A 24,703-nucleotide genomic window follows, 5' to 3' on the forward strand; every position below is an offset into this window, starting at 1 on the left:
GATTGTGAAGCCTCCCCAACCATAGAGTTCATTAAACATTTTGTCTTTAAAAATTACCCAGTCTTGGGTATGTCTTTATTAGCAGCATAGGAACAGACTAATACAGTTCCTCATCTCCATCTGAGGCCACCGCACCTCATTGTCCACATCACTATGAGCATTTTGGTCAAAACCATTCAACAAATCTCTATGAAGTCCCAAACTTACCCATATCTTCCTGTCTTCTGTTCCAGCCTCTGCCTGTTTCCAAGTTTCAAAGTTGCTTCTACCTTTTCAGGTTCTCTTTATAGCAGTACCCCACTCTACTGATACCAATTTACTGTATTATTCTGTTTTCACACTACTACAAAGATACTACCCTAGACTGGGTGATTTATAAAGAAAAGAGGTTTAATTAACTCACAGTTCTGCATGGCTGGGGAGGCCTCAGGAAACTTACAATCATGGTGGAGAGGGAAGCAGGCACTTTCTTCATGAGGTATCAGGAGAGAGAGAGTGAAGGGGGAAGAGCCCCGTATAAAACCATCAGCTCTTGTGAGAACTCATTTGCTATCATGAGAACAACATGGGGGAAACCACTCCCATGATCCATTGACCTCCTACCAGATCGCTCACTGGACGCTTGGAGATTATGGGGTTTAAAATTTGAGATGAGATTTAGGTGGCGACACAGAGCCCAACCATACCAGTACTTATTTATATATACATAATAATGATACAAATATTTACTTTTATTTCTAGATTATTAAATTTTTCTTTAAATCAGAAGTGCTGATAAAATATTGTTAAATGATAAATATCTATCATTATAAGTTTCTTAATGTTCAAACATTCTTTTTTCATAAAATAAACCTATTGGGTTATTTTGTTTTTTGCTTAAAATTTGTTTAGTATTTAGATAGTTTATTGTTCTTTTTTTGTTTTTAATACAATCAGTCCTACAAAATGAATTTGGAAGTGCCTTGTATTTTTCTTAGCTAAAGTTTAATAATAGTTTAAAACAACATATATAGCAAACTCCTTAAAGGCCCAATAAAACTATATTAGTCTAGTGGCTTTTTGGTGGTAGATTTTTGGCAACTTTGCCAATTCTGTTCTATAGTTATTTAGTTTATTCAGATTTCCTACAACTTTTTGAATCAATTTTTTTTTTGAGACAGAGTCTCACTTTTTTGCCCAGGCTGGAGTGCAGTGGCGCAATCTCAGCTCACTGCAACCTCCATCTCCCAGGTTCAAGCAATTCTCCTGCGTCAGCCTCCCCAGTAGCTGGGATTACAGGCATGTACCACCATGCCCAGCTAATTTTTGCATTTTTAGTAGAGACTGGGTTTCACCCCGTTGGTGAGGCTGGTCTCGAACTCCTGACCTTAAGTGAACCGCTGCCTCGGCCTCCCAAAGTGCTGGGATTATAGGCGTCAGCCACCATGCCTGGCCTTGAATCAATTTTTACAACATATTCTAGACAATAACGAGAAAATGTTAACATTCAGTATCTATAAAGTATGCCTACAAATCAATAAGATAAAAGATCCACTTAAAAATAAGCAAGAGACAAATGAGGACAATAGAAGAAAAATTCAAATAATCATTTGATGTGTGCTTTAATTTTGATGTGTTATATTTAGGGTAACTATATATGCCTATTTCTCTAGCAAAGTCCTGGTTTACCTGTGTTTGCCAAGTAGAATTATGACTAGTATCACTTTTTGTTTTGAGAATTTCCTATTTGGGGCTGGGCCCAGTGGCTTTCATCTGTAATCCCAGCACTTTGGGAGGCCGAGGTGGGTGGATCACTTGAGGACAGGAATTCGAGACCAGCCTATGAAACTCCATCTCTACTAAAAACACAAAATTAGTCAGGCATGGTAGCTCATTGGGAGGTTGAAGCCAGAGAATCACTTGAGGCCGGAATCGCTTGAACCCGGGAGGCAGAGGTTGCAGTGAGCAGAGATCACGCCATTGCATTCCAGCCTGGGCAATAAGAGTGAAACTCTCTTAAAAAAAAAAAAAAAAAAAAGAAAGAAAACTTCCTGTTTGAAAAATAAATTTTATTGTGTCTCTACTTAGACTAAATGAGATGCAAGTTTAAATGGCAATAAGGATTTTATTATTATTAGCAATTAGATTAGCAAGCATTAGAAAGATTTATAATATACTTTGGTGGTAAGGTTGTCTTGAAACAGAATATTGGTGAAGAAGCTGGTATTCTCTTTTCAGTTTAGAAATCTGGCAATATCTATAAAAAGTGTGCATATAATCTGTTCTAGCTATTGGACTTTTGGAAGCTTAGCTAATGGAACATTGGTATAAAGACATGTACTGACAGAGTTGGTGTAAAGACCTGCACTGAGAGTTGTTATAATGGTCCAGAACTGGAAACAGTCTACATGTGTATCAATAGGCTATTGATTAAATAAATACAGGTGCACCTGTGGAATGTAATACTATGTAGATGTTTAAAACAATGAGAAGCAGTAAGATGCCGAATGGTATTATAGTTTTAATTGGTATTTGTAGAAATATGCACATTCAATATTTATTTTTCTATGCTTAGAGAAAAAAAGCCTGAAAATATATACACCACACTTAACACCTGCTATCATGAGGGTTAGATGAACAGAAACTGAAACAGAAAATTTGATAAAGGTTTTGTGAAGTGCTGGGGGTAAAATAGTTTTTGAAAAAGACATAGCTTATGCAAGACACTACATATGCTGGCAGGAAACAGAAAAATCTGGTTTGGCTTGGTAACAGGTGTCAAAGAGTAATCTTTTAGTTCTGTTAATGTTTCTTCTGGTTGGAAGTGTGTGGACTTTTTTTCCCCTGTCAGAAAACTTCATGGCTATCTAAGAGATTTTTCAATTCTGGAGATATGGAAACGTTAGACTATAGCCTATGGAGTTATTATTTTTTATCTTTCTCTAAGAATATACAGTCTTAGAATTTTAAGGCAGTAAGGGACCCAAGTCCCTTCTTGTCAATGCTCTCATTTTCTTTTTAGTCATAAAAAGAAAGTTTTATCTATTTCCTCCAGGAATATATGCTTTGTATCTTATATGTAATATTCCAGAGAAAAAGAAAGTTACCCCTAACTCTTTTTTGAGAAATAGACATTGTTAATATCCACACCATTCAAGGACAATGTAAAAACAAACCAACCCCCCGAAAACAAACCCCCCAATCAAAAACTCCAATATTGTAGGTCAATCTCGTACCTGAGTCTGCATGAAAAAATAAAAATATTGTAAAATAGAATCAAACAGTTAATTAAAAATGACAGACTCGAGGATAAAGAACTATTCAAGTCCATCGTAAAAACTACGCAACATGAAAGCGGATAAATAGGTTCATGTACAGTTCCCAGGGAATAAAATGCAAATGGAGTAATAATGACATAAAATATTCTCAATTTCATTATGATCATGAAAATGAAAATTAATTACAACATAAATAATATTCGTTTTATATTGATGACAATAAAACATTTTTAGAAAGCTAATCGTTTGTGAGAATGTGAAGGAAGAAGATTACACATCGCCAAAAGTATGCTGGAAAAATATTTAGGATATCTGGTAAAAGTACACATACTCCAAAACCAAGAAATTCTATAATCAGGTACGTATCAGAGATTTTCCAGGATATGTGTATATCAATGTCTTCATTTTACAAATAAAGTAACCAAAGCCTAGCTCCTTTTATTAATATATATAAAATTACTTAGTTTTTATATATGTGCCTGATATATATGAAGCATTATATAATATATAGTTATGATGATGATCATCAATAGTCTGTTATAGGTGAAATTCTTTTAATTAATATCATTAATATAGACAAACAACACATTTTAGGTGCTCATCGTTGCATCTCCGGAGGTATTCTAACCGCTGAATTAAAAACCTGCCAAGATTTGACAAGACGAAGTTTGGAGGACGTTCCTTCCTCTCCCACCCAGAGCCACGCTCGTGCGTGCTTTCACAGTGACAGTGTGTCCTTTTACACTTGGAGAGCACATTCTGATTCTTGAAAACGCCCACCGCCTTCCCAGAAGCAGCCGGCCTTTAAGGATAGCGTTCTACCTGGTAGAATCCCTTGACAGTTTCAGTACCTGGCTTCCATGACTTTGGGTGTTAACGCCTGCCTGGACGGGAGGCAGTGGGGAGAAGAGAGGGAAGGCGCTGAAACTCACAGGAGAAGGCGGGCTGGGGGTAGGCACTCCTGGAAGGAGGTTTTTCCGGCTGCCAGCACCCGGAGAGAGCTACTCCGGGGCTGCCTGGGCTTGCTAGTGCATCTTAGTGAGTGACAGTAAGGGGACAGGACACTGGAAGAAGTTGTAGAAGACAGCTGTGCCTGGCGCGCGAGTTGGTCAATTTTATTTTTGGTAGCTAGACGGCAGTAGGGCGCACCACTTCAGCTCCAAACGGAAACTGGTGGCCTCAAAATTTTTTGTTTTTTTCATTTTTTGGTAGCTAGATGCTAGCAGGACGCACCACTTCAGCGTCTGTGGAATTCCCATACGGGAACTGGAGGCCCCGAGATGTTTTCTTTTCTTTTTCTTCCTTTTTTTTTTTTTTTTTTGAGACAGGGTCTCGCGCGGTCGCCCAGGCTGGAGTGCAGTGGCGCGATCTCAACTCATCGCTACCTCCGCCTCTTGGATTCGAGCGATCCTCCCACCTCAGCCTCAGTAGCTGGGACCACAGGCGCGCGCCACCACGCCGGCTAATTTTTATATTTTTTGCAGAGACAGGGGCTCGCTATGTTGCCCAGGCTGGTCTCGAGCTCCTGGCCTCAAGTGATCCACCCGCCTCGGCCTCCCAAAGTGCTGGAATTACTGTTGTGAGCCACCGCGCCCAGTCTGCCTCCAAGATTTTCGTTGCAAAGATGGAATGGTCGTTTCTCTGCGGATCCTCCAAACTATCGTTGGGGGAGTCCTCCTTAAAGTCTAGGAGAAAAGTTGCCTGCGGCGGATGGGAAAGTAAGGCAACGCCGGATGGAGAAAAGTAGCCGAAACAAGCAAGAAAAGGAAAAGTGATAGCGAAGGGTTTAGGAAAGTTGATCTGGCGTGGTAAATGGCGTTTCCGGAGAAAACAGAAAACTATTGCTTTACAGAGGTCTAGCAAAGAGCTGTCCGGGCTCTGGAAACTCCTTAAGGGATCAAAATGGATGCAAAGGGTTACCTTCACCTACAACACCACTTAAGGGTCGGGAGCCGGGCCGTTCGCCCCCGCTACCTCCCTTCCCGCGGGCAGGCTCGCGGCCGCTCAGCTACCTCTAAAACCCGGAGCAGGAAAGTTCGCGCAGGCTTGGACGGCCCGGGTAGGAGCCGGACGGCCCGCATACTGCGCATGCGCAGGGGGTGCACGGCCAGGTCGGCTCAGGGAGCCGTGACGAGTCCGGAAGCGCCTGCGCGCGTCTCTCAGTAGGGGAACTAGTTTTGTTCCTTGCCGTCTGGACTGGAACCTTTTGGAGACGACCCCCGGCTGGACCAACCCCGCACCCGCCAGCACCACGGCAATGTCCAGCAACAGTTTATCTTACAATGAGCAGTCCGGAGGAGGAGAGGCGGCGGAGCTGGGTCAGGAGGCGACCTCAGCCATTTCCCCCTCGGGCGCCTTCGGCCTTTTTAGCAGCGATTTGAAGAAGTAAGGAGAAAGGTTTGGGGTGTGGGGATGGGAGGGAGGAGCTGGGGACTCCGAGGAGTCGGCACCGGGGTGGGGCTCCCTGGAGAGGAGCGGGGTCGCCCAGAGACCTGAGCGGAGCGGGGCGGCAACTTGTCCCGCGGGTGGGTGGATGGGGTTGGTTGGCGGTGGTGGGAGTTGTAGGAGTTTGGGGCGAGTGTTTGTAGGGGTCTCTAGTAGTTTTCTTAGAGAAAAGAAAACCACCTGGTGAGCTTAGACCCCCCCCCCCCCCGAAGACGCTGATTGAATTGGACTTGACTGGGCTCAGGAGTTTGAATTTTGAGCATAGTTTTCTAGTTTCATTGATAAATTCCCTGATTAGGGTGAAACGAGGATTTTGGTGAAAGTGAGTGCGAGTGTTGCTTGTGGGAGTTATTTTGTGGCCCCGGAGTATAGGAGCAGAGAGGTGGATTTGGGCTGTTGGAATGGACAAACTGGTTTATACCAGTATTAATGTTCTTGGGCAGTATCCTTTGCACTACAGTCAAAAACACCAATCCAAAATAAGCATATGAATAGAAAATATTTAGAAGGAGTATTAACTTGGAACAAATCCTAAACTTTTACAAATTAATAACGTGAATTTTAAATACGAATGTTAAACAAGGTACACTTAGTTTTGTAAAAAGTACCACCGAGAAATGGAAGGAAATCCCAAGTTGATTTTTTTTGGGGTGGGAGGGTGGGATGGTGGTATTGGTGGTGGTAGCGGTTACATTTACCAGAATCCTGGTAACTTTGTTTATATTTTATTGCGTTTCTCTTATTTTAAATCTTTCATTACTAAGCAATATGGGTCACATAATAGTCTGTTGCTAAATTAAGGTAAAATAACTGTGCTGGTAGCTTTGCAGGTATATTAGAGGGTATAATTAAAATTTAAATTAAACGTTACTATTCGGTGGTCTAGAAAGTACTACTAGTTGAAATTAGGATTACATTTTGGTTGTATTGATGATCGAAATAATATATATATATAGCATGTAAGATACAATCTTTTGAGTGTTACTGTCTTCTAGGTTAGAAAAGTTTAAAAGTAAGGTAACTGGTTTTGTTTTGCATTATGTGCACTGGATAGATAATCCATTATTCTAGCATGGAGCTTGTTGCCTCTACAGTTGTATTAGCAAAATGTTTAGACCGAATTAACCTGTAAATCGGCATTAATCTATTTTGCAAATCAATTTACTTCTGTGATTTGTAAATCCCAGCACTTTGGGAGGTGAGGCGGGAGGATCACTTGAAGCCAAGGAGTTGGAGACCAGCATGGCCAACATGGTAAAACCCGGTCTCTACTAACAATCCAAAAATTAGCTGGGTGTGGTGGCGGGCTCATGTAGTTTCAGCTACTCAGGAGGCTGAGTCAGGAGAATCCTTGAACCTGGAAGGTGGAAGCTGCAGTGAGCCGACATGGTGCCTCAGCCCTCTGACCTGGGCGACAGAGACTCCATCTCAAAAAAAAAAAAAGGAAAAATATTTTTGTCTGATTTGGACCTAATTTGGGGGGAAAAAAACAAAAAACAAACAATGTATGGCCTTGACTCTGTGACCAGTGGTCTTGAGGGTGACCTAACAGTTTGGGTTTAATATAAAAGTAGTTAATTGATTAGGGGTGATATGTAATGATATGTAATATATGCAAATTACCATGATTGAATTGTGTTCCTCAAAAGATATTTATTGAGTGTTTGTGCATTTGTGCACACCGATTTATATTTATTGTCTGATTCAGTCTTCGTAACAGCCCTGCAGGTTATTACCAGGTACTTCTCTGCTCCCATTTTACACATGAAGTTAGCATGGTCGTTAACTTGTGAAAGCTAGAACATTACACTGCCTGAATTTGAACCCAGGGGCTCCAGTATTAGAGCCCATTCTCTCAAGTGTTTAGATGTGCTACTTACTACTTGATGAAAGTTATGGTATTTTTATTAGTGAGTGCATGCAACTCACAAAAAGTTTGAAACTTTAGACAGTAGCTTTAAGTAGTACCACCAGAGAAGCTTCCAGGGATTAGAAACATTTGGCTATTGAACTGAAATCTAATGGAATTGTACAGAAACAAGGAGACCTCTGTTCTGAAAGTGGTCATTCAATCTCTCTTGAGTCCACATTTTCTCATTTATAAAACTGTAATATTATTTGCCTTTAAGAAAAAATCGAATGACAAAATTTATGTGAAAAACTTAAAGCTTACCCTGTTCCTCAGCTCTTATTTTTCATGGTTTACTCTGATCAAGTTTACAAAAAAGTTGCAACAGTAGCACAGAGAGCTACCCTTTTGCAGGTTTATCATTAAAAAAATTGCTACACTGCTTGCTTTGTAGCACTCTGTCCTCACTCTCTCCATGCATATACAGGCACATACACATTCATGTTATTATGTCTTTGGAACTATTGGACAACTTCGGTTGTACACATCGTGTTCTTTTACACTTTAAAATCTTACTGTGTAATTTTTAAGAACAAAGATATTCTCTTATACAACTGCAGTGTTGATGCATTCAGGAAGTTTAATGCCCATACAATCGTATGTAATCATTTGTTCTAATAAAGTTTTTCTTTTTCCCCAGCATTTTTTCCCTCAAGTACAGGATCTAGTCCAAGATAATATATTTAATTTAGTTGCCATGTCTCTTTAATCTTCTTTAATCTAGAATAGTTCCTTAGCCTTTTTTGTCTTTCATGACCTTGACATATCTAAGGAAGTCAATTATTTTATTCTATGTGAATCAGTTTGGGCTTGCTGGTGTTTCCTCTATTTAGATTCAGGCTCTATGTATCCTTGGCCGGAATACTACCATAGGTGATACCTGCTTTTCAAACTATTACATTTGAAGGCATAGGGTGTCCATCTTCATGATGTTAATTTTCCTAGTCACAGGGTTGTCTAGTTTCTCTATTGTATTATTGCTATTTTTTTTTTCAAATTATGTGTGGGGAGACACTGAGACCATGCAGATGTCTTGCTCCTTATTAAATTGACCACCTGTGCATTTAACAACCGTTGATCAATCTCCTGAACCTGTCTTTTGCACCATGGCTGCAAAATGGTAATGTTTCATCTCTCTAAGTCCCTCTACTGCCCTGCTCTTTGGCTTTTTGACCTACAGCTGTGTTCTCTGATCCTTCACTAACCATCTCAGTGATGCCAAAGTACTTCCTAGTCATGGTATTATTGGTGATTTTTGTTTTCTGAATTTAATCTTATTTATCAGTATTATTTATCCTTTCGCCCCCCTTCAAACAGAACCAGAATTAGATGGCTTTATGAAAGGAGATCCTATACCTAATTTGTTGGCTAAAAAGGCCTGTGTATTAGATTATTGGCTTCAAGATTTTTAATTTCTCTATTTAAAATGTAAAGAACTTATTTTTGTACTCTTAGGTTTTAGTTTTTGAGATATGTTTTGCTCTGTTGCCTTGGCTGGAGTGCAGTGGTATGATCATGGCTCACTGCAGCCTCAGCCTCCTTGGCTCAAGTGAGCTTTCCCACCACAGCCTTCTGAGTAGCTGGGACTACAGGTGCATGCCACCATGCCCAGCTTATTTTTGTATTTCTTGTAGAGATGGGGTCTTGCCATGTTGCCCAGGCTAGTCTCGAACTCCTGGGCTTGAGCAATCTGAATGCCTCATCCTCCCAAAGTGCTGGGATTATAGGCATGTACCACTGTGCCTGGCCACTTCTTTCTTTTTAGAATGTTCTCAGCTTTTATTGTTTCTGTTTTTTTCTAAGTTATTTTTCTTTTTAAAAAAACTTCTTTTAACCAATTTGGGTTTGTGTGTATATAATTAAAAATAATTTTAATAATTCTATTACTGAATTAAAAATTTAATTAGGAATTAATTTCCAGAAACAGACAAGACTAATTAATTTTTCTTAATTACAATAGTAAAGCTACTAAATTTGTAAATCTCTCTTCTTTTGAGAGCATCATGGTGTATTAGAAAGAACACTGAAGCTGGAATGGTGGCCCACACCTGTAATCTTAGCATTTTAGAAGGCCCAGGCAGGAGGACTGCTTGAAAACCCCAGAGTTCCAGACCAGCCTGGGCAACGTAGTGAGACCTTTTCTCTATAAATAAAAATGGGGGGGAAAACCCAAAAATCATTGGACCCAGAGTCAGAAGACCTGGATTTAAGCTGGTGTTTTCCACTTGTAGTAGTGCTTCTTTGTTCAAGTTGCTGACGTATTCAAACCTCAGTTTCCTTATTTCTATGCAGAATGTAATAATACTTGCCTCTTTTTTTTTTTTTGAGATGGAGTTTCGCTCTCGTTACCCAGACTGGAGTGCAATGGCACTATCTCGGCTCACCGCAACCTCCGCCTCCTGGGTCCAGGCAATTCTCCTGCCTCAGCCTCCTGAGTAGCTGGGATACGCCACCATGCCCAGCTAATTTTTTGTATTTTTAGTAGAGATGGGTTTCACCATGTTGACCAGGATGGTCTCGATCTCATGCCCTCGTGATCCACCCACCTTGGCCTCCCAAAGTGCTGGGATTACAGGCTTGAGCCACCGCTCCTGGCCAATACTTGCCTCTTTTATGAGGATCGTGGAAGATGGTGTCCTTCAAAGTGGTTTTTAAACTAGGATATTAACTAACACTATTTGGGAAAGTTGGTGAAGACTTCATTGAGTTAGTGACATTTTAGATCTTAAAGCCTGAGGTTTTTGCCAGGTGGAGGAAAGATGGGTTCTTTAGGCAGAGTATGTAGAAACCACAAGAGTTGCAAAAGAAAATGCAGGTTCAAATGAGATGGATATTTAGATATCACGATTTCAAATAGTAGGTAAAGTGTGAGAAAGGATGAAATCACCCAGGGAACATTTTTCTTGTTAGACAAGAAGGCAGTATAGATAAAACCCAGGGGACACAGGATATAAAGTATGAATGGAAGAACTAGAAAAAGAGACAGAACTCAGTGGGGTGGGAAACCACAGGAAGGTTTTTATTTTTTTATTTTTATTTTTTAAATGCTAACAGGAAAATTAAAAGAAGGAAATGGTCAGCTATGCCAGGAGTTGTAGAGTGAGGGCAGATAGAACAATGGCTGAAAAGAGGCCCTTGGGTTTAACAATTGAAAGGTGACCAGTAATTTAGCAATGCAGTACCTCCTGAATGTGTTGAAAGGTGGCATTTTTACTCCCTGTTGAAATCATTTGTTTAACTCCCTGTTTGGTTTTTTTTTTTTGAGATGGAGTTTCGCTCGTTACCCAGGCTGGAGTGCAATGGCGCGATCTCGGCTCACCGCAATCTCCACCTCCTGGGTTCAGGCAATTCTCCTGCCTCAGCCTCCTGAGTAGCTGGGATTACAGGTGCGTGCCACCATGCCCAGCTGATTTTTTGTATTTTTAGTAGAGACGGGGTTTCACCATGTTGACCAGGATGGTCTTGATCTCTTGACCTCGTGATCCACCTGCCTCGGCCTCCCAAAGTGCTGGGATTACAGGCGTGAGCCACCGCGCCCAGCCCAACTCCCTGTTTTTATTTGTTTAGATTCAAAGACCTAATTGAGATCCAAGTAAAGGGCTGTGAGATTTCCTGTAGTCAGTAATATAACCCAGTGTATTTGAATTGCATCACTAAAGCCTGACTTATTTTTTAACTTAAATTTTATTCATTGTCAACTTTACAATATCAAATATGAAAATCCCATCACATTCCTTCTTAACCTTTACTATCAGTGATTCTCAGAAGAGTCCAGTAGGAAGATTACATGTGTCTGTGGTTTGTATGCAATTATAGCAACTCTGACTTTGTCTCCACTACCTTTGGTATCTTTCAAGAAGGCATGTAGAAATGCAGCTGAGCGAGATTCATTTACTTAGAGGGATGTTATTGAATATACTTTATTTAAAAATAAAATTTTATTAATAGTGACACATTGTATTTGACATACCTCAAAGAGTCATTGTGTCTCACTATGGGGTTCTAAACTTATTTGTGTTTAAGTCTGTTCTTTATTAATACTAGTGTCTATACCATATTTTGGGGTGTTTTTTATTTAACATTTTTTCATGGTCTAGTTTAGAGCTTGTTCCACTTTCTTTTTGCTTATCCTGGTATTTCTCATTTAAATCTCTATCTTATTCTGTATTTTCAGTTTATGAAGTTGCTCAGTGAATATTTTTAAAATATTTATATAGATAAATCTATCACAAATTCTGCTAATTTAAAGAGTATGATTTGTATGAAAGTGCCTAGCAAAATGTTTGGCTCATAATTTTGCTTAGTAAAATATTTTCAGATCCTTATACTCAATTCAGTGGTTTAGATTCCATTAACGTTTACTCTCTCATTAGTCAGTACTGTTAAAAAATGAAGCATGACTGATTCAGCAGACCTTAATGCAGAAGGAAACTCTCATCTGGTATCTCTATTGTATTGTATTACAGCATTACCCTGAAGCTAATTGTGTGTGGGTTCAAAACAACCATTTTTTTGTTGGGATTGCTTTGGTCTTTGCTGTGGTTAGAATTAACTGGCTTGGAATTGTCACATAGGTGTGGAATGAACTCTACAATCAGGATTTTTAGTTTTTATCCCAGTCTTCAAAGGTATCTTTACCTCCAAAATTTTGAATTAATCCATATGTACGGTTCATTCCTCTGTGTTTTCCTCATAAAAATACATAACAGGTAGAAGACTTTTATCTTGTTTTTAAGAAATTTAGACTTTATTTGGACAGATAAGACTAATGTGAACTAACCATCAGTAATTCAGGTATACAATTAATGTTAAATTGTATAATTCACCTTTTCAGTGTGACATACAGATTGAAAATTACTTGTTATAAGCCTTTGTTTGTGTAAACAGTGATTTACTGAAGACAATGGAAATGCTGGAATTTTGAAATGTCAAACACATTTCAGTTTGAAATGTTGAAAATGTTGTGCCCTGAGTTATAACCATCGTATAAAGAGGCTTGGGCTCCTTCCTCATTGTGCATTCCTTTCTCTTGTGCTCCGGAGTCCAGGGTTGCTGCTATGAAAATACATTTCAGTTATGATTTTGTTAGCATACTGTTACACATCTGATCATCTTTAAGTTCTGAAGATTTAAATCTCCTGAGTTCTAATAATTCCAGTTTTGATAACTGATCTGTCTTGTTAATTATGTTTAGCTAATTGAAATTTATGGTCATTAGATCTGGTGCTAGAGCTGTTAATGTATTTGCTTGCTATATATGTAAACTGGATTCTACTTAAATTTTTTTTTTACAAGGGGTACATTAAGTATTAGGAAAGTTTAGTATTTTATTGATTTTTCATTAAAGTAAATTTCAGCATTTGTTCCAAGTTGACTAAAAACAGAAGAAACCGTATACTGGTATCTGCAGTGCATTCCTAGCAGCTCAACTAGTTGTGTTTGTCTTCATAAAAATAAGACTGTTAGTTTTGCAAAGGGCCGACTATTCAAATTAAGGATTGTCATTTCAGTGGTGCAGTAGGGTTCCATTTATAATATCATTTAATTCTTGAAATATATTTCAAATTAAATAAGATTTTACTACATTGAATAGAAATTTGATTAAATACTGCCTGTAAACAGAGTCCTACTTTCCAACAGATTATAAAGCCTTTTATCTTATTTTGCTCTGCTTGCATATCTTCTTGAAGGAGAGTGAGTTTTGACTTTTACATTTTGTCTTAATAAATATTCAAGAAAATATTCTTTCCTTGACAATAGGATATACTATTTTAAAAATCACGAATCTGGTAAAATTTGAGGAGAAAAATCTGAAAATTAAATTTCAAGCCTTGCCATTAAGTCATAAGATGTGAGATTTTATGTTATTTAAAAAAATATTTAGTATTTGGAGCAACATTACCAGAGCTGAATGATTAAAGCACATGAAAAAGGCAGACAGATGGTTGGTTGAAATGTTCTTTTTTGCTGCATGAAAAGTTATAAATGCTCATAGAATGACAAATGTATTATAGTGAAATAATTTGACAGTATTGCAATTGTGTATATAAATGAACTACTGACAAAAACAAATTGCCTGCAGTCTAAATTCAAAATTTAAAATGAAGAGCTTAAAGTAGAATAATCAAGAAGGAAATGATTTTCTTCTATTTCATATTATTATGAATAACGTTGGTTTGTGTATTTAGAGAAGGCTTATTTAGCATATCAGCTGAAAAGACTTAATAAAACTACAGAAGTGAACAACTTATAGTCAATATCTGTTTATTGATGGACTGACTATATTGTTGATAGGAACCAACCTAATTAGAAGTCCAGTGTCTTTAATTTAACTGAGTGAGTTGGCATGGTAGCTGGACAAATGAGAGAAGAATGAATAGGGCCCTGTCTCGATTTTTTTTGTGCTACTGTAACAAAAAACCTGAGACTGGGTAGTTGATAAAGAGTAGAATTTTATTGCTCACAGTTTTGGAGGCCATGAAGTCCAAGATTGAAGTACAGGCAGGTTTAGTTTCCTGGTAAGGGGTGCTATTTGCTCCTAAGATGGCCCTTTGTTGCTGCATCGTCTGAAGGGGATTAATGCTGTGTCCTCCCTGGACAGAAGGTAGAAGGGCAAGAGAACAGAAGACTGTGAAGCCTCTTTTATAAGGGCTTTAATCTCATTCATGATGGGAGGAGCCCTCATAACTAAATCTTAAAGGTCCCATCTCTTAATACCATCACGTTGGCCGTTAATTTTTAACACCTGAATTTTGGCAGGGATACAGTCATAGCTTGGCAGAGCTAGGTATCACCCAACTTTATTCTTGGAATGGGTTTTCTGCAAGTTTTTTAAAGCCTAGGTTGAGAATGTGGTCAAGAAGATTGAGGGAGAAATTAGTAAAAATATGAGGGCAGAGAGAGAAGGGACAGAGTGGAAGGTGGAGACCTGATTGTGTAGGGCCTTGTAAAATCACTGTTAGGTCTTTGATTTTACTCTGAGTGAGGAGGGGAGCCATTTGGAGACTTGAGCTGAAGGATGAGATGGTTGTTTACTCTTTAAAGGGACGTTTTGCCTCTTGAACTAGGAGTAGACTGCAGCTTTGAGGCAGGGAGACCAGCAAGGAGGCTCTCCTAAAGTAATTTAGGCAAGAGAAGGTGATCAGATTCATGGTAGTGGAGAGAAGTGGGTGAGTTATAGATGTATTTTAAAGGTAGAGCCAATGAGATTTGCTGAGAGTTTGGATGTGATATGTGTTTGGGAGAAAAGATATCAAGGGTGGATACAAGGATTTTTGCCTACACAGCTGAAAGTTTGCAACAGCTGTCAACTAAAATGCATAATATTGTGCAAAGAGAAGTTTTTTTTTTTTTTTTTTTAAGGGGAAAGGGGACCAAGAGCTTGTGAATGTTAAGTTTAGAGATGTGATGAGGCATCCACGTGGAGATACTAAACAGGCAGTTGGATATCAGAGTCTGGAGCTTAGAGGAGGAGTCAGGTTAGAAGTATAAATTTGGGAATCATCAGGTTGTAGATGGTATTCGATACCATGGGATTGGATGAGACACGAAGGAAGTGAATGTAGAGAAGGGTCGGAGTATTGGGTCAGTCCTGGGGCATTCCTGGAGCAATTGTGTCAGATGATACAAATGGATCAAGGAAGATAATTACTGAGAAGTGAGTTTTGGATTTGTCCGTTGGGGGGACTTTGGTAACCCTGACAAGCAGTTTAGGTGCACTGAGGGGTGGGTGAAAGCCTCATGAGTGGGCTCAAGAGAGAAAGGAGAAGAGGAATTGTAGTTAGTACGTTTTTAAGTATAGAGGAGCAGAGAAATGGAGCAGCACTTGGAGAGGAATGTTACACCAAGGAATTTTTCCTCAAGACGAGAAACAGTATTATCTTGTTTGCTGATGGAACCAACTGATGTAGAGGAGGAAAAACAGATGATGCAATAGAGAGAAGGAAAATTGCTGGAGAATTGCTGATACCCCCTTTTCCTTCTAGAAAACTTAGCAGATACAGGCTAGCTGAAAAATAACAACCCTAATTTCTTTCTTTTTTTTTTTGAGACGAAGTTTCGCTTTTGTTACCCAGGCTGGAGTGCAATGGCTCACGACAACCTCTGCCTCCTGGGTTCAAGCATTCTCCTACCTCAGCCTCCTGAGTAGCTGGGACTACAGGCTGCGCCACCACGCCCAGCTAATTTTTGTTATTTTTAGTAGAGACGGGGTTTCACCATTGTTGACCAGGATGGTCTCGATTTCTTGACCTTGTGATTCACCTGCCTCGGCCTTTCAAAGTGCTGGGATTATAGGCGTTAGCCACCGCGCCCGGCCAACAACCCTAATTTCAACATCCAGAGGAAATTGGCTAATATAATATGTATTTTTTAGCCTTTTTTCTTTTGCATATATATTTATATGTATGTGTATGTATATCATGTGTTTTTAAAGCAAGGCTATATGTTTTCATAATATGACATTAAAAAATTTGCTTGTTTCGTTTACCAATGTATGGAGCCTATTCATTTCTTAAAATGATAGTCCTTTTAGGACAAATTGTAGTTAAACTACTATTTATTAGTTATTAGGAAAGTAAACAACTAAGGTATACAAATGAGGTTATGTAGCTAGCTCCACTAAAGGATTTAAATAGTATCTTAAATAGAATGGACTTTATTAATTATTAACGACATAAGTATAATAACCTCGCCAAAGAATGAATACTAATGATGTTACATGGTCGTACTGATGAGGACTTCCCACGCGTACCTGTGTATACGAAGAGAGAGAATAGCATATACCTAAGTTTAGAGCTGTAATGTTCAATACAGTAGCCACTAGCCAAATGTAGCTATTTAAATTAAATTTAGTTATATTTAAAAATGTAGTTTCTCAGTCACGCTAGCTACATTTCATGTAGTTGATGTAGCTAGCAGTTACTATATTGGATGATGCGGATAAGTGATTATTTCTCTTATCACAGAACATTCTGTTGGATACTGCTGGTTTAGAGGCAAAGATTTATGGCTTACTTTGGGAACAGGAAACAATTCAGTATGGTGAGAGGAAATAGTTGGGAGGAAATGAGGGACTGACTGGTGAAAGATGGTTAGGAGGTAATCAGAGTCTATATTATGAAGTATTTTACTTACCATGCTCAGAAACTTGGATTTTATCATGAAAGTTTGCACAGCAAGGAGTACTAAAGTGTAGGTACAATATAAAGCGATTTATTTTTTATAAAGATCACCTTGGCTTTGTGGTTTGTTGAGACAGTGTGATATGATGGTTACACACACCTGACTCTGGAACTACTACTCCTGCGTGTGAAAATGTAGCACAGAGTTAATCAGTGGTACTTGGACAGATTATTTTAGGACTCTCTGCCCTTGGTTTTCTTGTCTGTAAAATGGGGATTAGGATGGTACTGTACCTACACTCATTGACTAGTTGTCAGAATTAAAAGATTTAATGTATATAAATAGTACCTGGTACATAATAAACATAGTAATTATGATTACCATTATAATACCATTAAAGTCATTTAAAGTTTTGTTTTCATTTTTGTTTTTTGTTTTTAAGAGACACAGTCTCTTTCTGTGCCTCAGGCTGGAATGTAGTGGCCCTATCATGGCTTACTCTGGGGCTCAGGTGATGCTTCTGCCTCAGCCTCCTGAGTAGCTGGGACTGCAGGCACGTATCACCATGCCTAGCTAATTTTTTTTTTGTTGGTAGAGACAAAGTCTCACTATGTTGACCACCCCGGTCTTGAAGTCGTGGGCTCAAGCAATCCTCCTACCTCTGCCTCCCACAGTGCTAGGAGTACAGGCATGACCTACTATGCCTGGCTTGTTTTGTTTTAAATACAGTGTATTTTTAAAAGCTATTATAATTTTAGAATTATTGTTAATTTGCACATTAACCATTGCTTTATGTTTTTAATTTTCAATATAATTCAGAAAAACCATGAAGTTTATTTCACAGGCATTTGAAACAACTAAACATATTTACTTTTAATGGCAAAATCTGCAATTTTGCACTGGCCTAATACAAAGTATCTTTAATGTGCGCCACACAAAAATAAATGAAATTAATAAGCACTAAGTGATTCTTCTGTGTGATTATTAAGGATTTAGGAAAAATGACTATAGACAAGGGAGTAAAAAGTGTATTTGTTTTAAACTTATTTTTTCAATTTTCAGTCTTATTTTGTATCCTGTAGCTTTGAAGCTGTCTGTTCTTGAAGAAGCAACTCATTTCTTGTTTTTTCCTGAAAGAAGATGGGCTTATATATGTTTTGCTTTAACAGGAATAAAAAGAGGAGGGGCTGAGTGATGAGCAGTGCCAGCTGCTGGTACGGAATAAAGTAAAAGAAGGTGGTAAGGCAGTTTGGTGGTAAGGCAGTTGTTGATGGCCTTGGTGGTGGTGACAGCAGTGTCAAGGGATGTTGAGTGTGGAAATCAGATTGCAGTGTTGGTAGATGGGTAAGAAGTGAATAAAAGAAGATCACTTTTCCAAAGAACTTTGGCTTTCAGGTAGAGGAGAAAGGATGATTTTTTACAGGGAGACATGGAGTCTAAGAAGTGTTTTTTTCTTTTAAAGTAGTTTCTTTATATTATTATTTATTTTTTTTTTTGAGACTGAGTCTCACTCTGTTGCCCAGACTGGAGTGCAGTGGTGTGATCTCAGCTCACTGCAACCTCTGCCTCCTGGGTTCAAGCGATTTTCCTGCCTCAGCCTCCAGAGTAGCTGGGATTACAGGCGCACACCACCACACCTGGCTAATTTTTGTATTTTGGTAGAGATGGGGTTTCACCATGTTGGTCAGGTTGGTCTTGTACTCCTGACCTCGTGATCTGCCCGCCTCGGATTCCCAAAATGCTGGGATTACAGGCATGAGCCACAACATCCAGCCTATTTTATTTTTAATCACGGTAAAATACACCTGAATAACTATCATCCTAAATATTTTTTCCCCTATTTAATAAGATATCAAGTAATGTAACCATTTAAAAATTTTTAAGTACAGTTCAGTGGCATTAAATATATTCATATTGTTATGCAATTGTTACCACCATCCCTATCCAGAACTCTTTTTATATTGCACCACTGAAACTCTATACCCATTAAATAAATTCCTGTTTTCTCCTCTCTCCTCTTTTAGGCTGTAGCGGCTGGAAAACTTAGAGCAAAATTTATGATCTACAGCTAGCAAGTATGCATAAATTTGTTGCATGCATTTCGGTTTTTTGTTTTTTTTTTGTATTTTTAGTAGAGAAGAGATTATCACTATGTTGGGCAGGCTGGTCTCAAACTCTTGACCTCATGATTCACCTGCTTTGGCCTCCCAAAACGCTGGGATTACAGGCGTGAGCCACCACACCCGACCCAGTCTTTTAAAAATAAGTTATAATGGGATAATTAACTACAGATTAGATTTTTTTTTTTTTTTGAGGTGGAGTTTTGCTCTTTATGCCCAGGCTGGAGTGCAGTGGCGTAATCTTGGCTCAATGCAACCTCCTCCTCCTGTGTTCAAGTGATTCTCCTGCCTCAGCCTCCTCAGTAGCTGGGATTACAGGCCTGCACCACCATGCCCAGATAATTTTGTATTTTCAATAGAGGTGGGGTTTCACTATGTTTGTCAGGCTGGTCTTGAACTCCTGACCTCAGGTGATTCACCTGCCTCGTGAAAAGTCCCAAAGGGCTAGATTACAGGCGCAAGCCACTGTGCTCGGCTGAGAATTGTTTTTCAGTGATAGCATACTTTAAATAATGACACGAAACTTCTGTCATTTGCTCTTTTAGATTCTCTTCCTGTCAAGTACAAGTTGGTATGACTTTTTTTCTGTTTTTTCTGTTTCTAGTTCTGCGTAGCATTCATTAGGAAACTTGGTGGGACCATGTGACTTAAAAAATTGTGGTAAAAAACATACAACTTTAAATTTACTATCTTAACCATTTTTGAGTGTACAATTCAGTAGTGTTAAGTATGTTCACATTGTTGTGCTACAGAGCTCTAGAATTGTTCCATCTGCAATGGAACAATTGTGACTTTTTAAAAAGTAATTTTTTTACTGAGATTTTCAAGTGCTTCAGGAACAAAGCTTATATAAGGTAGAGATTATGTATTCTTTTCCTCAATTCCCTATACAGAATGCTGATCCAAACTCATCAGTTGGAAAACTTGCCTTCTGTGGCCTTGGAAAGGTTTTTTTTGTTTTTGTTTTGTTTTTTAAAGAATTTAAAAATTAATCTAGCTTTGAGTTGGCATATCTTACTAACACAGTTGTAGAAAACTTATATTTCCTCTACTATGGTTTATGAATTTCTTGGAGGAAAATCTAATACTAATACAAACTTGATGCACAAACGCATTCTTTGGCATGTTTGTGTGTATGTCCATCTGTTACTGTGGCACCATGCCTATTATTACTGTGGCATGCCAATAGCAGTGAGCCATGTGAGCCAACAAAGATGAATTGTTTGGTTGGAATACACTATTCTGTAATACTAATTAATTTTGAGCTGATGAATCTACACGAGATAATGTTAACCAAATACAGTCAAAGTAATGTCAGTGAAAACAAATTTATTTTGACTTATACAGAATTATATCACAGACGTTTTAGACTACCATTGAGAATAATTAGGATTGGCGTTTATGGTTTTAGTGATCAGTTTTCTTTTCATAAAAATTTTGAGTTTAAAAGAAAAATTCTTGTGATTATAGATGAAGGAGGAAGGGAGGTGACACTACAGGTTATGGATTTTATACCTTTTATAAGGTATTACTTTGTAGTTCTTGAAATATATATATATATTTTTTGAGAAAGAGTCTTACCCTGTCGCCCAGACTGGAGTGGGCATGATCTTGGCTCCCTGCAGCCTTAGCCTCCTGGGCAGATTCTCCCACTTCAGCCTCCTGAGTAGCTGAGCCCACAGGTGTGCACCACCATGCCCAGCTAATATATATATATATATATATATATATATGTTTTATAGAGATGAGGTCTCCCTGTGTTGCCCAGGCTAGTCTTGAACTCCTGGGCTCAAGGGATCCTCCTGCCTCTGCATCCTAAACTGTTGGGATTGCAGTCATGAGCCACAGTGCCCAGCCACTGAAATATATTAATATAGTCAGCTTGATAGCAGAAATTGACAGCACAGGATGGTGAATGGCAAGAATGTTGAATTTCAAAACAAAATTCAAATTTAATTCCTTACTTTGCTATTCCCTGGTTTTATGATGATATACATAAAAGGCATATGATTTTAGAATTTCTCACATGTTGTGTAATCTTGTACTTATGTTACCCTTATATTTTCTAAGCCTTGGTTTACTTATCTATTAAATGGGAGCAGTAATAGCCACACCTGCTTCATAGAGACTTTGTGATACTAGAATAAGGTAGTATTTATAAGTTTCAGAAAATAATGCCATTATCACGTGACTAAATAATGTTATAAGCACAAGACATGTTCGTGGTAAATTAGTTAGTGATGTGGAAAGGATATAACTTCTAATCCAGTATTCCATACCTTCCATTCATATGTGACTACAAAGAACAAGTTCTTATGTATCCTTTCAGAAAATTTTTTAAAAAATTAAATGATCGTCTGTATACTATTCTCTGTGTCTTCCTTTTCACTTGGTATATGTTAAAGATCTTTGCATATCAACATATGATACTATTTTAATATTTTAAACCAGCAATCCCCAAACCAGCAGTCCCCCAGGGACCTTTTTCCTGGAAGACAATTTTTCTGTGGAAGGGGGTGGGGGTTGATTTTGGGATGAAACTGTTCCACCTCAGATCAGGCATTAGATTCTCATAAGGAGCATGCAAACTAGATCCCTTGCATACATACAGTTCACAATAGGGTTTGTACTCCTGTGAGAATCTAGCGCTGCCACTGATCTAACAGGAGGCAGAGCTCAGACAGTAATACTCCTCACCCGCTGCTTGCCAGCTGTGTGGTGGCCTGGTTCCTAACAGGCCACAGATGGGTAATGGTCCGTGGCCTTGTGGTTGGGGACCCCTGTTTTAAACGACTGTGTAATAGTTCCTCACAATTTATTAGTCACCTTTTGGAAGGGCATTTGATTGATTTCATTTTTCGTCACATATAAGCAGTATTTCAACATAAGTTTTTGCATACCTGCGTGAATATATTTGCAGGCAAAAGTTTTACAGGAAATCTCGTAGAGCCACTAACATAGTTGAGTTTATATATGTTGAGGCAAAAAAACTGGAACAGGCAAAAAGTTCTTTTTCACCTTTTAAAAGCACTGTAAACCAAAAATGCCACTTTGTATAAAAGATTAAGAGTGGGGGAGTCTGAGAAGCAATAAAAGGAAACATCAACAAATATACTACTGAATGGTCACATTCTAGAAGACATTCCTAATCTCCTGACCAAAGGTAAAGCATACTTTCTGCTGCCTACCAAGAGACCAAGTAGCTGAGGGCATTGATAAAGGTCATGGCAAATATGAAGATGTCCTTTGATGTATGTGTGGCATCATGGCTTTCAATACATATATGAATGATATGAATACATGGAAGATAGATGCTTGGTTTTTAACTTTTATTGGGATCATGGAACATTTTGAGACTTTACAGTGAAAGAGTTTTTCTGTATCTTTCTAAGAAACAAGTTTAGTATATAGCCTGCATTCATTTGTTTTTTCAATGAATGTTTATTATCTATCTGTTATGGACCTGTAAGGAATTTAATTGGCTTCAGCCTACATTTATAAGCCCTTCATAGACCTTCTTTTGGGTTCTCTATAGCCATACTTGTTCTTGCCCTGTTATCTTGTATAATTTCTTTGGTTGTCTCCACGTCCTCTGAGACCTGAGATCACTTATTCTTAGAGGACTTTTGTGATCACCCAGTCTTTTGTCTTTTTTTTTTTTTGAGAAGGAGTTTCGCTCTTGTTACCCAGGCTGGAGTGCAATGGCGTGATCTCGACTCACCGCAAACTCCGCCTCCTGGGTTCAGGCAATTCTCCTGCCTCAGCCTCCTGAGTAGCTGGGATTACAGGCACGCGCCACCATGCCCAGCTAATTTTTTGTATTTTTAGTAGAGATGGGGTTTTACAATGTTGACCAGGATGGTCTCGATCTCTTGACCTTGTGATCACCAAGTCTTTATTACATTCCTTATTTTAATTGTTTGTGTACTACTTATCCGATCTTTCTTTATGTTATTCTTCCTCCCTACATTCTTCCTTCTCTGCCTCCCTCTCTCCCTCTTTTCTTCTTTCCCTCCTCCTTTTTTCCTGTCATTCCCCTTAAACTGTCTCCCACCAATTGCTTTTTTGTTAAAATTAAGTTCCTAGAATATCAGGGACTCCAACACTTAGAGCACTTTCTGGTATATAATGGGTGCTGGGTAAATAAATGTGCTAGTGCTAGGCCCAGTGATAAGTGCTTTATGATTTCATTAAGTCTTCGTAACAACCTGTTTGACATAGACATCAGCTTTTAGCTTTGTTGATTTTTCTCTATTTTAGTTTTACTTCATAGAGGCTTTGTGATACTAAAATAAGCTATGAGCTTCAGAAAATAATACCAGGTAGCTAAATAAGTTAATAATATACTATAAACACAAAACATCTTAGTCTGTTTTATTGAATTCTTATATCTTTATTATTTTATTACTTGTACTTTGAGTTCAATTTGCTGTTTTTTTTTTCTAGCTTTCTGAGATGGAAACTCAGATTTTTAATCTTTCTGATTTTGTATTGCATTTAGAAATATAAATTAGCTTTTTTTTTTTTTTTTTTCAGGGACAGGATCTTGCTCTGTCACCACTCATGTTGAAGTGAATGGTGCGATCATGGCTCACTGCCATCTCAACTTCCCAGGCTCAAGTGATCCTCCCACCTCAGCCTCCTGAGTAACTAGGACTATGGGTGTGTGCCACCAAGCTCAACTAATTTCTGGATTTTTTTGTGGAGATAGGGTCTTATTATGTTGCCTAGGCTGGTCTTCAACTGGAGAGCTCAAGTGATCCTTTCTCTTTGGTCTCCCAAAATGCTGGGATTACAGGCATGAGTCACCTTCCCAGCCTAAATTTGCTTCTAAATATTGCTTTAGCTGCATCCCACAAGTTATTAAATGTTACACTTTGTCAATTCACAAAGTATGTTGCAGGCTGGGCATGGTGGCTCACACTCAATCCCATCATTTTGGGGGGCTGAGGTGGGAGGATTGCTTGAGTTCAGAAGTTCAAGATTAGGCTGGACAACATAGGGAGACAAAAAATAGAAAAAAAAATTAGCCAGTCATGGTGGCAACATGCCTGTAGTCCCAGCTACTTGGGAGGCTGAGGTAGGAGGATCACATGAACTTAGGACTTTGAGGATACAGTGAGTTGTGATCACACTCCTGCACCCCAGTCTGGGCAATACAGTGAGACCCTATCTCAAAAAAAAAATACCAATATGTGAGCATTTTGAAAAAAATTATTGGTTTCTATTTAGATTATACTACTTTGATTTTTACACTTTTCTAATTTGTTGAAACCTTATCCAGCATATAGTGTATTTTGGTAAATGTCTTTTTTTTTTTTTTTTTTTGAGACGGAGTTTCACTCTTGTTACCCTGGCTGGAGTGCAATGGCATGATCTCGGCTCACCGCAACCTCCACCTTCTGGGTTCAAGCAATTCTCCTGCCTCAGCCTCCTGAGTAGCTGGGACTACAGGCGCGCACCACCATGCCCAGCTAATTTTTGTATTTTTAGTAGAGATGAGGTTTCACCTCATTGACCAGGATGGTCTTGATCTCTTGAACTCATGATCCACCCGCCTCGGCCTTCCAAAGTGCTGGGATTATAGGCGTGAGCCACCACGCCCGGCCGGTAGATGTCTTATGTACAGTTGAAAAGAATGTTTATTCTGCAGTTGTTAGGTATAATGTTCTATGCATGTCAGGTTAAGTTGCTTAATTGTGGTGTTTGAATTTTGTACACCTTTATTGAATTTTTCATCTGCTTGTACTGCCAGTTACTGAGAGGTATGTTAAAATTGCCAATCATGATGGAAGATGTGTATTTTTCTTCCATTAGTCTGTCAGCATTTGGATTATATATGGAAATTG

The 24,703-nt window shown here is 38.7% G+C and overlaps 1 protein-coding gene across 6 annotated transcripts in view; it reads left to right on the forward strand.

Annotated features, from left to right (window-relative positions):
- Positions 1-5,395: 5,395 nt before the first annotated feature.
- AP3B1 (adaptor related protein complex 3 subunit beta 1) overlaps positions 5,396-24,703 on the forward strand; it is a 285,752-nt gene continuing 266,444 nt past the window's right edge. For all 6 annotated transcript variants that reach the window (XR_013532268.1, XR_617963.5, XM_035291344.3 and 3 more), the window contains exon 1: positions 5,396-5,642. Coding sequence is in view for 4 of the 6 variants with exons in the window: in XM_035291344.3 (XP_035147235.3) it covers positions 5,515-5,642 (128 nt within the window). In the remaining 2 variants the exon portion in view is untranslated. The remainder of the gene's footprint in view (positions 5,643-24,703) is intronic.

Source organism: Callithrix jacchus, chromosome 2 (genome assembly GCF_049354715.1).
Source record: "Callithrix jacchus isolate 240 chromosome 2, calJac240_pri, whole genome shotgun sequence".
Classification (NCBI taxonomy): Eukaryota; Metazoa; Chordata; class Mammalia; order Primates; family Cebidae; genus Callithrix; species Callithrix jacchus.